This window comes from Poromitra crassiceps (genome assembly GCF_964638095.1).
Source record: "Poromitra crassiceps genome assembly, chromosome: 2".
NCBI classification, from domain to species: domain Eukaryota; kingdom Metazoa; phylum Chordata; class Actinopteri; order Beryciformes; family Melamphaidae; genus Poromitra; species Poromitra crassiceps.
Window position 1 is genome coordinate 44,990,190 of NC_139624.1, and position 15,029 is coordinate 45,005,218.

At 43.6% G+C, this 15,029-nt stretch overlaps 1 protein-coding gene across 1 annotated transcript in view; it reads left to right on the plus strand.

The window, feature by feature from the left end:
* Positions 1–15,029, plus strand: part of krr1 (KRR1 small subunit processome component homolog) — a gene marked incomplete at its 5' end in the record, with an annotated part of 34,226 nt that overhangs the window by 7,187 nt on the left and 12,010 nt on the right. Inside the window, 6 exons of the mRNA XM_083632032.1 lie at positions 2,780–2,914; positions 5,358–5,483; positions 7,220–7,303; positions 8,430–8,486; positions 9,686–9,856; positions 12,028–12,105. Of these exons, the coding sequence (XP_083488158.1) occupies positions 2,780–2,914; positions 5,358–5,483; positions 7,220–7,303; positions 8,430–8,486; positions 9,686–9,856; positions 12,028–12,105 (651 nt within the window). The remainder of the gene's footprint in view (positions 1–2,779; positions 2,915–5,357; positions 5,484–7,219; positions 7,304–8,429; positions 8,487–9,685; positions 9,857–12,027; positions 12,106–15,029) is intronic.

Consider the following 15,029-nt stretch of genomic DNA (forward strand, 5'->3'; position numbering starts at 1 on the left):
TGTTGGTTTGCTTTGGGCAAAGGGCCCAGGGCGGACCCCTTTCCAAGGATCGCTTATCGCACTGGATAGTGGAGGCGATCGCGTTGGCATACTCTGCCGTGGGCAAGGTTCCCCCGGAGGGTATCAAGGCGAATTCGACGCGAGGTGTTGCGACATCCTCTGCGTTGTTGCGTGGTGTGTCGGTGGAGGACATGTGTGCCGCGGCCTCATGGTCCTCTCATCACACTTTTGTCAGGTACTACAGTCTCGACGTGTCCGGTTCGCAGTTCGCGCACGCGGTGCTGTCGGTGGCAAGAAAGTAGTATCATTGCCACTCTAATATGTCATTCGGTTAGGCATAAACGTTGCCATATGGCCGTGGTTCACCGGTGCCTTTCGGGTCGCCCTGTGGGTGCTCTCGGCAGCAAGGTCGGTTGAATTGAGGCACTAGTGAGAGCTTGAGTTCGAAACGAAGTAAAACGTTAGGGTTGTGCTACAACCCAGGTTTTACGAGTGAGAACGAGAGCTCTCACTACCCAGCCTTGCTGTGTCGATGCGTCACGGGGTGCGTCGGATCTCAGCGGGCTGGAAGAAATTAGAGTGATTATCCCTGGGCTGACAGGATGTGACGTAGTCACGTGGACCCATGTCAGACCCAGGGGGTACCACGCCACCTACGGGTGGCTGGTCGGTTTTAATGAAAAGTAATTTTGGAGCAAAATGACAGTCTTCCATAGGGCTGCGTCGCAGCGTTGTAGGCACTAGTGAGAGCTCTCGTTCTCACTCGTAAAACCTGGGTTGTAGCACAACCCTAACGTTATACACCTTCAATAGCTCCCATATTTGTACAGGAGATGCCTGATGCTTTGATCCACGTCCCACCGTCAAAAAACGCAATTGACGAACATACTCGTCCTTGGCACTCTACGTTACTAAACGAAATGACGAACATACTCGTCCATGGCACTCAATGAGTTAACTTTTATAACTATTGGTAATAATTACTGTGTAATTACATTTGGTGTTCTTCTTTTGTGTTCTGTAATTACAAATAGTACATATGTAACTAGGGTAACTGTAAAATAAAGGGTTACCAAAATGTTTTTATGGGCTCCTCAGCTGTCCTCACAGTCCAGTCAGTCAGCCCATCCCGACTGCTGTTTAACGTTAGCTGGCTGCCTCACAATACGCACTCATGGCTGCATCCGACTCGAGACAACTTTTCAGACGCCCCTGGAGACAATCTTTCTCAAAAGAAACGAACATTAGCGACACATCTGGAGACTTTTTCTGACATGGGATTAACATTACCAGCAGTAAGCAGGCAATGACGATAGGTCCCGCTAGCTTTGATGCTAAGTTAGCATCAACTTGAGATGATGAACAGAGTGGAGCCACACTGCAGCCCAGAGGGAGCGCTTGTAATTTACCTCGGCACATGCTGAAAGCGGGCAGAGTTTTTTTCTTTAATTTCTTCCTCCATAAAAATGAACGGTGTTACCGGTGGGCATGTTATGTAATAGGTGTATGCCCCACCACCGTGTAACACCGGTAACACCAACTGCCTAATTAGGAGTGGACAATAGAAGTTGTTGGAAAAAAAGACACTGTGAGGCTATGGAGAGGGGTGGGGTCCTCTTAATACAACAAATACACATATTTTATGTTATTAGAATACACACACACCCCACAAAGTTATTATGTATTAAAGGATGGCTTTATCGGTAATCAACCCACTTTGTAGCATTGATCATCTCAGTAATATATGCACATGGGCAGTGTTTTAGCTTCTCTCTCTGTTTACCTCATTACAATTAGTACCTGTGTGCCTTGAAAATAAAGTGGTTAAATGCAAACCTCCTTTTCTTCTCATGTTTTTTTATTAATAAAAATGGGTCATTAATTAAAAATTATCAATAATTATCGATATCGACTGATATGAAATATTTTATATCGATATACCTTTTAGCTATTTTTTATTAATAAAAATTTATCATTAATTAAAAATTATCAATAATTATCGATATCGACTGATATGCGCGCCGCGTCGGTTTAGGTTTTGTTTCGGTGGGTCCCTCCAGGCCTGAAAAACATTCTAGGGGGAACACTCAATTGCTTTCCTTACCGCACACTAATAAAAAAACATTTATTTGCCAGTGATTATCTTAACTGCCCATTACTCTAGTTTAAACAATCTGTCAGCAATCCTTTTGAATTTGAGGTTCAGTTCAAAAAAAGAATTGTTAGATTAATCAAGAAGAAAATAATCGTTTGGGACAGCCCTAGCTGACAGTCAGTGTACTACATACAGTAGAATGCCGCCGGCATTTTTTTTTTTACATTTTTGCTCGTGACACTGTTCACACTCAGCAGACAGCTCTACTTGCCTGACGCTGCCTGTCTCCATCTCTCCAGACTGAGACCACGCCGGCTGCATTCTACTGCATACAGTATATAGTACACTGTCTGTCGGCAAGCACCTCCTAAAAAAAATCCGAACTATCCCTTTAAATAATCAAATTAACATTCATTGTAGTGAACAGAATGGTGACATTTTCTAATATTCCTTTAAATGTTTCGTACCTCATTTTGTGAGTTTTTAAATATATTTTGCTTGTTATCAACACACACACACACACAGTTTGGTGTGTGTGTGTGTGTGTGTGTGTGTGTGTGTGTGTGTGTGTGTGTGTGTGTGTGTGTGTGTGTGTGTGCAACTTGCCGCCGGTATGTTAACTATACCCCCACCACCACCAGAGTTGAATATGTGTATAACGAGTACTTCTGCCTGGCCCCACAGCACATCAAAGCCACCCTGGACCTGATTGAGGGCAGCGTGACCGTTTGCACCACCAAGAAAACGTTCGACCCATACGCCATCGTGAGAGCCAGGGACCTCATCAAGCTACTGGCCAGGAGTGTCCCGTTTGAACAGGTGATCAGCAGGAGTGTAACGGCATGGGCATCAATAATCGATAATTGATCGTTAAGGAATCAAATCGATCATGTGGAATTTAGATCGATTTTTAAAAATCAAATGGATGTGCTGAGCCATAGAAATCCGCGTTCACTGAATGGAGCGTTTCGTGGAGAGGAAACATTACTGGGGGTCACTCCAGCGTGTTTACAAGCCGTACATCGCTTCCATGCTACTTCACAAAACCACAACAATATCGAAGCGTCCAGCTGCTCCCCCTTTACCGTCATCAAAAAAACAAGTGCAGAGCAGTATCCTAATGACTTTTATGACTCAGGCGATAAGCTGTTTTGCGAATTCTGTCAACATCAAGCCAACGAGGTAAGCTTGCTAATGTAACGTTATGTAACACTGACAAAGCTGTTAACTTGTAAACAAGCAACTTACATCGCGTAAGATGACAAGCAAGATGCGGTGAGGAAGAGGGGATGACTCCTTGTCATGTTCCAATAATCCATTATGATGACCGAATGAACGTAATCCTTATGGTAAACAAAACTCGCCTGCACTCCAGTAACGTTACTTACTTGGGAAAGTGAAACCCACCCTGGGTGGGAGTGTTAATCCACATGCACTCTGTTTACAAACTTGTGTACAATAAAGATTTAAAGTGGGTGGAAATGCTTTTGCCCTGTCAAACAGCTAGAATACAGACACCTGAGAGGGATCCGCGATACTTTCCTGCCGCCGGCAGGAAAGTATCGCGGGACTTGACGAGACTTGGTGACCGAGATCACGAATGAGGTAATTTGATCCCTGGGAGACTCCAGGGAACAGCCCGGGAGGAAATATCAGTCTGGTGGTTGTTGCGGGATGAGATTATGACGATATGTGGCGAAAACGGGAATAAAACTGGCTATTTAGATGCAGGAAAGACAGGCTGCCACTTGGCCCCCTCGGAGCTCCATTTTACGACTGGCTTGGACGCTATTGATCTCAAAACAACGCTAGGACGGCCAGAAACGCCGCGGAGATCACTGGGTGAGTCGTCAGATCATGATTAATGTGAGGAGAGGGATCCAGGTTAAAAAAAAACGAAATTCTCCTTTAATATCGATAATTGATTGTTAATTTTCCAGAGTTTCGATTATGGAAATTTATTCAAATGCCCATCCCTAGTTCCGTTTGAACAGGTGCTCAGTAGGAGTGTCCCGTTTGAACAGCTGATCAGCAGCGGACTCGATCACAGCTGCAGGAAGGAGCTTTCATGGATATTCAATTCAATTCTACTTTCTTGTCCACAATGTGGGAATGAAAATGCTGATAAATGGACGGCCGACTTCTCAAAATCATACTTAACATAGTTGAGGGTTTTAGCATCAATAAACAAAATATATATATTCTTTGGGTGATTTAGGTCGGGTTCACACCAGAAAGTCCGGGTCCTTGGTTCGGGCCAGAGAAGAGGATGATACATTGTTTCGTTTTTCAGCTGGTTCGTTTGTGTTCACAAGACCAAAATCCACTAGTCCTACCCACACGAACCAAAGTCACGTGGGCAGAAATCTCGTTCTGTTATCCACCTTATTTTTGTGAGGCTCCGCTGTAAAATAATTCTGGGAGCAATATCCGGACTAGAACGTGAGCAGCTGTGTGTTTACGCTTGTTGGCTTGACGCTGCCTGGATAGTACTCTGCACTGTATGAGCGAGAAGCGCCTGGCTAGAGGGGTAATCTGCACTGCAGCGCGTGCCTCCCGGTGCCTCCTCGCATCGCATTTCCTTGTTGAACTCCGACGTTAAAAGTTTGCTCGTTACAAAATAACACTAGTTTTGGGAATGTAGCCTAATGATGTTATCTATCACATCCGCTAACCTGTTGCTCGTTGAACAAGTCGGCATTTATAAGCTCAGCTGCACCGTTTACAGACGGGTACATTAGACGGGCTGTGTTGTGTCAAGCTAGACGTAACGGGGGAAGAGGACAGCAGAAGGAAGCATCATATGGCCGCCAGAAATTACGTGGATTGGCCATACAATTTGTCGGGGCAAAAGTAAACAAACCATGCCACTAGTCATTTTTGTCTGTTTGTGATGTTGCTGGTAACGAGACGAGATAAACTAGCTAACTGCTACAGCTAGCAAGCAGCTTCTTCTTCAGCGGGAGCTTCCAAAACAGGAAATAACCAAAAAAATCAACACAAAAAACCACATGCTTCCTCTGACTAGTCCGGGTGGGGTTCACACCAGAAATGGGCCGCTCCAGAGTTCGCTTGAGAGCGGACCGAGACCACCTTTCACAGGCGAACCAGAGCACGGTTTTTAGTCCGCACCAGAGTTCGAGTAGGAGCGTTCACACCGACCCTATGGACCCTACTAAAGGGGAAAGGTCCGATAGACCGGACTAAACAAGGCTGGTGTGAACCCGCCCTAAGTTTATTCTCTGTGGTTCTTTGCCTCCAGGCGGTGCGGATATTGCAGGATGACATGGCGTGTGACATCATCAAGGTCGGGACCCTGGTGAGGAACAGAGAGCGCTTTGTGAAGCGGAGACAGAGGCTGATCGGCCCCAAGGGCTCCACCCTTAAAGTGAGTCCCCCCACGGGAGGCTTTGGCCCTAACCACACACACCTGAACCTGCTTTGACTGAATTGAGGTGTCCGAAATCCAGTCAAGTCAACTATTTGTCTTTCTTTTCATTCTTGTCTCGTCCTCTGTTCTAATACTGCTGTCTAGCCAGAAGTACCAAAATTGTAACAGGTGAATGACAAAAAAAATATTATTTCAACGTGCAGTATGTAATTTTCAGCCATTTGGGGTCACTCTCCTGAAACCCCTCTCAAAACAATGACAAAGGCCATGTGTTGATGACTCCACAGCCGCAAGGAATTGTGGGATGGCAGCATTAAAAAGAAAAAGCATCTTCCTTTCTTCAGCAACCAAGCAACGGATTTTCATCACTTATTTTATTGAAAGGTGTGACTTGTAAGTGCTAACAAATTAATGTTTTGGTCACCAGTGACCCCAGAGAAGCTTAATTTAGCCTACGTGGGGAAAAGAAAAGCGAGGTCCTGAGCACGAGCTGTGCACTGGTGTTTTGTGTCCCCGCTCCTCCTTCAGTCTTGGAACGTTTCTCCTTGGTTCCTTTTATCAGTGTTTTTGCGAAAGAGGCAATGACGTCATCTACATGCGATCATGTGAAATGCTCCCATGTCTTTGAATATAATTGAGGATTTCTCTGGGTTGGAACATTGTTGGAAACATTTAAGATAATGTAAGTAGACAAGAAAAAGTGTATGACATAGGTCTACTTATTTTTAGATAATTTAATGTAATAATCTTACAGAAGTTAACACATTGCATCTTTCAATGGCAGTGTTGACAAATTATATTTGTCATTAAGTCCTATGTGCTCAGGATCATATTTTCCACCACATATCCAAGAATTGGGAAAAAAGAAGAAGAATGCGACTCCATGCAGCGTTTTGTTGTTCACATTGATTAGAAAACATCACATCTTTGTCACATGTGAAGGAGAAAAAAAATTGATTTGGGAAGATCATAAGAGTGTTTCTGTAGTGTAGTCTTTATGGTGCAATTTGGGCTGAACATCACTAGGTGGTGACGTTGCTCCTATTACAACGTGTGACTGAAGCTGGAGCAATACAACAACACAGATTGATTATTATCAGGGTTGCCACGGGTCTGGAAAGTGCTTGAATTCTAAAAAATAAAAAAGATTTATAAAGAGCTCCTTGAAAGTGCTTGAATTGAGCCTACATGAATCTCTTTGAGTTTGAGCCTTGTGCGCTCTGTCATCTCAAAATTGCTGGATACACTTTCTTCCTATCTGCAGTGTCTCCGCTGGTCAACATTGCTTTGAGTTTATGTTAAGTATTAATGATTAAGTCCCATGTCAGAATCAGAATCAGCTTTATTGGCCAAGTATGTGCACAAGGAAATGGGCTCGGGTTCACTTAGCTCTCAATGTACTCACAGACAAAATGTGGAAACTAATTTGCATTAGAGGACTTAGGAGACTTGTATATGTGAACATCTCTGTGAATTATTTGTCCTTGCTTGATATCTATTACAAAAAGAGTGGCAACCCTTTATTATATAATATAAGCTGTGAGTTATCTTTGCTCTCCCCTCTCTTCTCTCCAGGTGTTGGAGTTGTTGACCAGTTGCTTGTCTTTGCTCTCTCTTCTCTCCAGGTGTTGGAGTTGTTGACCAGTTGCTTGTCTTTGCTCTCCCCTCTCTTCTCTCCAGGTATTGGGAGTTGTTGACCAGCTTGTCTTTGCTCTCCCCTCTCTTCTCTCCAGGCGTTGGAGTTGTTGACCAGCTGCTACGTTATGGTTCAGGGAAACACCGTGTCAGCACTCGGCCCGCACAACGGCCTGAAGGAGGTGAGAGCCTCACGAGTGCACTGCACAGCTTATAGTCAGGGAGGTGGGGGGACAATCAGGTCGCTGATAATCATCAGGCTTTACAACCAGCAATATAAACAAAAATATCTTTGTTTTTATGCCTCCGCTGGCGATAGCCAGGCCGGAGGCATTATGGATTCGGGTTGTATGTCCGTCCGTCCGATGTCCGTTAACGCGTTATCTGAGGAACGCCTTGACGGAATTTAATCAAATTTGCCTCTAATGTCGACTTGGACTCATGGATGAACTGATTAGATTTTGGTGGTCAAAGGTCAAAGTTCAAGGTCACTGTGAGCTCAAGAATACTATTCCCAAGTTCGTTAACGCGATATCTCAGGAACGCCTTGACGGAATATCTTCCAATTTGGCTCAGACATCGACTTGCATGCAACCATGAACTGATTACATTTTGGTGGTCAAAGGTCAACGTCACTGTGACCTCTCGAATACCATTTTCACGCTCGGTAACACCATAACATCTCACCATATTTCTTCACATTTGGCTCAAACGTCAAAGTCTGGACAGACATGGATGTCAACTGCTCACTTGTTGGCGGAGGCATATATCCGCAGTGCGGTCGTTCTAGTTTTTCTTAAATTTGTTTTCTGTAATCTGTGACTCCCATTTTTCAACGTAGTCTCCATCTTTGTTACTAAGCACTCATCACTGTGGTGTCTCTGCACTGCACTTGACAGAGATCACCTGTCAGTCAGTTTGTGGGCGGAGCTTGGGTTTTCTGTTGATACAGTTTGAGTTTCTCTTTTCTTCGTCTGTTCAGCCATGGTGGCTATCACTGCTCATGCTAACTAGCCATGGTGGCTATCGCTGCTCATGCTAACTAGCCATGGTGGCTATCACTGCTCATGCTAACTAGCCATGGTGGCTATCACTGCTCATGCTAATTAGCCAGTTCTTCTTCTTCTTCTGTTTATTCCAAACAAAGTGGAATGATGCGTGAGACAAATTCCCTCAGGTCTACAGTAATTAAGATCTTGTTGAGCAGAGAGAGAAATTAGATGAAACTTTAATCATCCCTGCTGGAAGATTGCGGCGTAGCAGCAGCAAATGGTAACAGTGTTTAAAAGCTGCCCATCTGTTATTCAGGTGCGGAAAGTGGTGATGGACACTATGAAGAACATCCACCCTATCTACAACATCAAGGTACGCTTACATCTGCATGTCAAATAGTTTGTGCAGAATCACATCTGTCCCCCGTGGACAGGAAGTGTGAAAACACAGGATGTGGCTTTGCTTTGTGTGTCACCAACTCGCACCAAAAAAAGCAGTAACAAAATGTGTCGACAGCAGACTGTCGTTTAGACTTGCCTGCAGCATCTGAAGCTGCAGCATGGACGGCCCCCCGGCTCAAACTGTATTTACTACCATTACCTTTATCGTTTGTTTTAAACCACTTGAATACCAGGCGGGTGGGGTTTTGCCACGTAGAACTGTTGACAGAAAATGTAGACAACCACAGGAACAAGAATTTCAGAGTCAGTTTAGTGTACTTTTCTTTGCCTAACTATATGAATTGTCCTGATTTGCTAAACGAATATAAACCAGTCCTAAGTGATATGCAGATAGTCGGCTGGTTACTGATGGCTTTATAAAGGCCTCGTCAGGCTGCCGTCATGCCCCATGAAGATGAATTCCATCCTTGTTCTGGATCTCCTGACTGAAGCAGACCTCTCTGGGCTTGTATGCCGAGGTCGGCACAACCTGGAGCTGAGGGCATGAAGCAAAACAAGCTAAAAGAGTTCATTTAGTTTACAAAAACATTTGTAAAAGCCCATAAATCATAGATTTACTGCATTATTTCATCTCAATGTGAAGAATTTGGCTGATACCGATAACCGATATTAACATTGCAACATCGGACCGATACCGATATGTTAAAAAATGACTAACATCGGCCGATACCGATATGATTGCCGATATATCGTGCATCCCTACTTGAAATGTTGTTTGGTCTGTCCGCCTCACCAAGCACTGTCACACTGTAGTTTGAATCCAAAACTGTAATTATCAGTGTGTCCTTTACACCAGCCTCCTATATACAGAACCTGCATGTATTAGTGCTTGGTTTTCAAAAAATCTTAAAAATGTAAAATGCAGCATTCCGTTTACACTGACAGAAACCACATTTCAGCTTGCAGAACACATTTGGTCAAAGTATCAAATCTTTCGAAATGTTTTGTTTTTCTCAACAGTTTAAGTAATTTAAATTTCAAGTGGTATTGAGATTTCGGTTAAGACAACGCTGTATCATATTTTAATTTAATTCGAAGTATCACATTCTCACGGTTTCCAAATTCTCTTGTATCATCCATTCCAAACGGTCTGACCCCGGGCCCCACCAGACGCTGATGATCAAGCGGGAGCTGGCCAAAGACCCCGACCTGCGGATGCAGAGCTGGGAACGCTTCCTGCCCAACTTCCGCCACAAGAACCTGGCCAAGCGCAAGGAACCGAAGAAGAAGAGTGTGAAGAAGGAGTACACGCCCTTCCCTCCGCAACAGCCAGAGAGCAAGGTCAGACTCAGATGGCTGTTCAGTCAGTTTCAGGGTCTCAGCAGTTTGGGCTTCTTCAGTAATATCAGAACTTCTGTATAGTCTTGTGGTGTTTTGTAGTTTCAGGGATGCAAACTAGTCACCTTTAGGTGATAGTCACCTTTTTCATCCCAAAATAGGGCAATTAAGTGAATGATTTTGTGTCTGCCCTGGTTAGGGTTGGCACGATGGACGATGGCATCAACCATCGTCGATGGGCCGACCCCCATCAACCTCTGAGCGTTTTACATCGGACCATCGTGATTAATTATCTGTTTGAATAAAAAATGTGCAGTTTTAAACTTTTAATAATAAAAAAGGCCAAGTCCACTCAACCGCAATACCCGGGGGACAGGCGGGCACCATTAACTCATTCATGGCCAGTTTAGGACTGCCAATATTTAGCACAGGCCAAAGATTTTCATAATTGTTGGTCATCTTTCAAGACCCACAGTAAATTATCTATTAGCACCAAAGTGATTTGCAATACCTCAAAATGAAGATGTACGTCTCTGGGTTCACCAGGGAAAAAAAAGTGAGCTTTTAGCATGTTCTGTACTCTACTTATAGCCATTTATATACACCCTGTTTTCACCCAAAAGGTCTCTCTGAGAAGAGAAATTGCAGAAAATGGCATTTTTGTAAATCACACAATCTCAGGCAGAACTCGCTCTCAATTCTTTTATTTTGAACTGTATTGACATCAGACATGTAAATATTATTCGTTATGACACAAATGACAAAAAAAAAAATATATATATATATATACTGTATATATATACATGAAGTGCTTTTTTTACATTCAACAATACAGTTTACTCAGTGTGAGTGAGTGTGATCATAGAATAGAATGCAGAGATCAGTGTAGTCTCTCTCACACACTCACACACACACACACACACACTCCTTACCGCGAGATCATCCGGGTCCTGTCGCATTGGAATCCAGTCTTCCTCGCCCTCGACAGGAAAGTGGCCGTGCTGCTTGGCTCTATGTGAAAGCCATTTCTGTGGCGAGGCTGCTGTTCTCCTCCTCCTCACACAGTTGTGACTCCGTCTCGTCTCTTTCGGGCTGGGACACAGGGACGGGGTCCAGGGACCAGGATCGATCATGTTGGTCACGGGTTTGACAACTGATCGATGTCCGCTGCCCTGCAGCAAGCCGATCAGCTCGTGCAGCGCGCCGAGGGGTGTTTCAATGGCGTTTCTCCTCTGCACAAGGAAGCGCGTTTCTCTGTTTTCTGTTTTTGCTCCTGCTCATTTCAAAACAACAGCTGCGGTATGTGTTTGATAACGTGTTGTCGGCTTGACTTTGAGGCTAGGGACCTGATAACATGTCACAGGCTGGGGAAGTCTTTGAACTACGCGCTGCACTAATAAAAACAAAAACACGTCAAACACGTCTTTAGCGTGGATGGCTATTCCTGATAACACGTCAAAGACGTCTTTGGCGGTGAATGAGTTAAACAAGCGCACCCAATTCAGAGGAGCGGTAGAACGGAGAGGATGAGGGTGAGGGGAAGATAAGCAGAAGTCAGTTGTGTTGTGAAAATGTTAAGACAAAGAAGAATCTTTACGTTCTTTCCTGTTTTCAACCCAATGTGAGTAATGTTACAAGTCTTTAACTGTGAATTAAACTCGCCTGTTTCCATGAAGTCGCTCCATTACATACTGTAGGCTGCTCCTATGTTTCTATTTCTCCTTAATGTAATGTTATGTTCAAAACTGAGCCCACGCGAGTCTAACGTTATACCCACCAGTAATTCTGTCAGTTTTCTGCCAGCTAGTTAAATTTAACACACACACACGTTGTTGGTCAGGATCTGTAACATTAACGTTATTTGTTTTGCGGCATTCAATATTGCTGGTAGTGACAGCCACTGCTTCAGTCGCCTGGCTCTGTGCTGTAGTAGTAGCCTATCCAAGCCCGCTGGTCTCATGTAGAGCTCAGTTGTTCTGTTGTAAATGTGATCGTGCGGTGCAGCCAAATGGCATTACGGCAAATCATAATTAATCCCCCCCACCAAACCCCCCCTGTTCTGTTTGGTCCAGTAGAATCACAAGATCAAAACAGATCTTTGTCTTGTAAAAATGAAGAGTTTTTAAAATGTTACTGTGGTAATGGTTTCACACATCATGCTGTACTTTCTGCAGACTGATAAGGAGCTGGCCACAGGAGAGTTCTTCCTTCGAGAGAGCGTGAAAAAGAGAAAGAAGATGGAAGAGATCAAGGTGAGCACGCTTCATTTACCCACAATGCAACACGGTGCATATCCAAACAAGGGGCCCGTTCCAATACCCATACTTCCATACTATTTAGTAGGCAAAAAAATAATTGGTATGTCCCAATACATAGTATGTCAGATGCAGTATGCCAAGAGTACCAGGATGTTGTACTACATCAGCTCCTATTTCGGAGTATGGATCGATGCATGCTGCGCCAGCCAATCTTCCCCACAATCCTTTGCGCAGCGGAAGTTACGTCTTCTTCTTCTTCTTCTAATGTTTTATGGCGGTTGGCAAACAACTTTTTGTGCATTACCGCCACCTACTGGAGTTAGGTCGCACTGACTGAGCTGCGTGTATAATCCACGCCCACCTCCATGACGCCGTGAACACGTCAATAACTATGATAAAAACACTGACAGAAATATGCACGTTATTATACTGTTAAGAATGAGACTGCATGTAAGTATCATCACATCAGTTTATTAGAAACAACAACATACATTACAATATAACAGCAATTTGTTTATTTGATTGTCTGTTCCAATTTTGTAAATGCTTAGTCTGAATTGTTTGTATAATGTACTGTTTGTTATTGCCAGACTTTGTTTATTAAAAAAAAAAAAAAATCAAATGTGGCGCTGCGGACGTCGGCGGAAGTGAGCAAGAGGTCGGAGTTCAGGAAGCTCACGTGACGACAGATGTAGTGTGTCCCAATAGTATGCATTTTGCATGCATGCTACTCACTACAATCCATACTTTGTGAGGGCAGCGGCAGTACATACTACAAGAAAGAAGTACAAGTATGGGTATTGGAACGCAGTCCAGGTTTCTGTATATGCAGCATGCAGGGTTTTTTAAAAAGCCTGGAAAAGTCTTAGGTCATCTGAATTCAAGGGCTTAAAACGGATTAAAATGGCTTACATTTTTTATTTGTACCACCCTTGTATTGACAAGTTTCTTTGCTCTGCATTTCCTCTCTTGGAGTAATACATAAGAGGGTTTTGAATTATGCAACATGTTTTTTATTCTATCAATCTACTTTTACTGAACACATTTGGGCTTCATGTCCCGTAACAATTAACTTCCCCATGTCGTCCTACTGCTCATTTGTAGTTTCAGAGCTTTGAATAGCTTTCTTAAGTCAGAAAGTTGATCTTACATTCAGTTCCAGGTGGCAGTAAAAAGGACTTTTAAGATGTTGCTTAAAGGAGAATTTCGTTTTTTTTTTACCTGCGGCCCTCTCCTCACATTACCGTAAATTCCGGACTATAAGCCGCACCGGTGTATAAGCCGCACCTTCAAAGTTGACTATTTTTTTCTTATATAAGCCGCACCGGACTATAAGCTGCGGGTGTTTTAATGGTATTTTTTTTTTTTTTTTTTTTTTTTTTGTGTTTTAATGTTTAATTACCATATGTAAGGGTTCATGCACAGAGGGGATTGTAGAGGAAGCTCCCATTTATTAACATTTCAACAAAACAACATAACACAACACCACCTGTGTTGTTTTTTACAGTGCACACAGTGTCATACAGTGTCATACAGTGTGGTGAAAAGAGGGCAAGAGAGGAAATTAAAACTTATTATAGCTATATAGGATTTATAGTTAGAAAGAGTGCTAAAAAAGAGAGATTTTTTTTTTTTTTTTTTTTTTTTTCTTCTTTTTTTTTAATCCATAGATAAGCCGCACCGTTATATAAGCCGCAGGGGCCAAAAAACCCCAAAAAACGGGAAAAAAGGTGCGGCTTATAGTCCGGAATTTACGGTAATTATGATCTGACGACTCACCCAGTGCTCTCCGCAGCGGGACTTTCCAGACGAGAGTTGTGTCTCTCACTGACCCGACAGGCAAAAATGGGCTGCCTGTAACTAGTGAAAAGAGCGAGGGGGAGAAATGCAGTCTGAGCGTTCCTTAGGGAACAGTTTATGACGATATGCGTCGAAAACGGGGAATAAAACTGTCTATTTAAATGGAGGAAAAGCATGCTGCCACTTGGCCCTCACGGAGCTCCATTCTAGGAGTGGCTTGGACGCTATTGATCTCAAAACAACGCCTAGGACGACAAAAACGCTGCGGAGAGCACTGGGTGAGTCGTCAGATCATAATTACCGGTAATGTGAGGGCTGCAGGTAAAAAAAAAACGAAATTCTCCTTTAAAGTTATAATCCATAAGATTTCAGTTTTGTTCTCTTGGGTGACACCTATGGCGATGAGTGGTAATTGCAGGTGAGATCCAAACAGTGTTGCATGTAGTCTCACATGGTCAGCCCACTGAGCTATATTAAATATGGAGGGAAGATATCCATTTGATCCCAGTATCAGCTATTGAAGCCAATATCATCTGATTTGTCACCATTGTTGGGAAACCGATTCTGCACAGTAGCTCCGTTGAGTTAGAACCTCTGTGAGGTCCCCGCTAGTGCTGCACGATTAATCGAATCGCAATCGCGGTGTCAGCACGTGCGATTACATAACCGCAAAAGTGTGCGATTATTATTATTTTTTCACGTCTTTTTGAGTGTGTGTGTGTGTGTGTGTGTGTGTGTGTGTGAGAGCCTCCTCTAAACTAACGTTACACGCGACGCAGCAAACACACGTTTCTTTGCCATCACACTGGGCATCAACACTAGCGGGAGACTTCTCCCTCCCATGCACTCCCGCAAATAAGTAATGTTATGTGCAGCAAGGTTACATATTATCTTACCGAGAGGGAGAGAGAGAACATCCATGATCACTAACAGCGAGCTATGCTAATAACTAGCTAGCCGTTCAGAAACGCATGTAAACAGCCGTGTGATTAGTGAGAACGTCAGTAAAATAAGGAGAGAGCTGCAGGTGCTTATGCAGAACTGGTGCACGATTAAGTGCACAGTGGGGATGACCCGCTGTTATGAAGAATATGGCGAGATTAACCAGGTTGATAGCA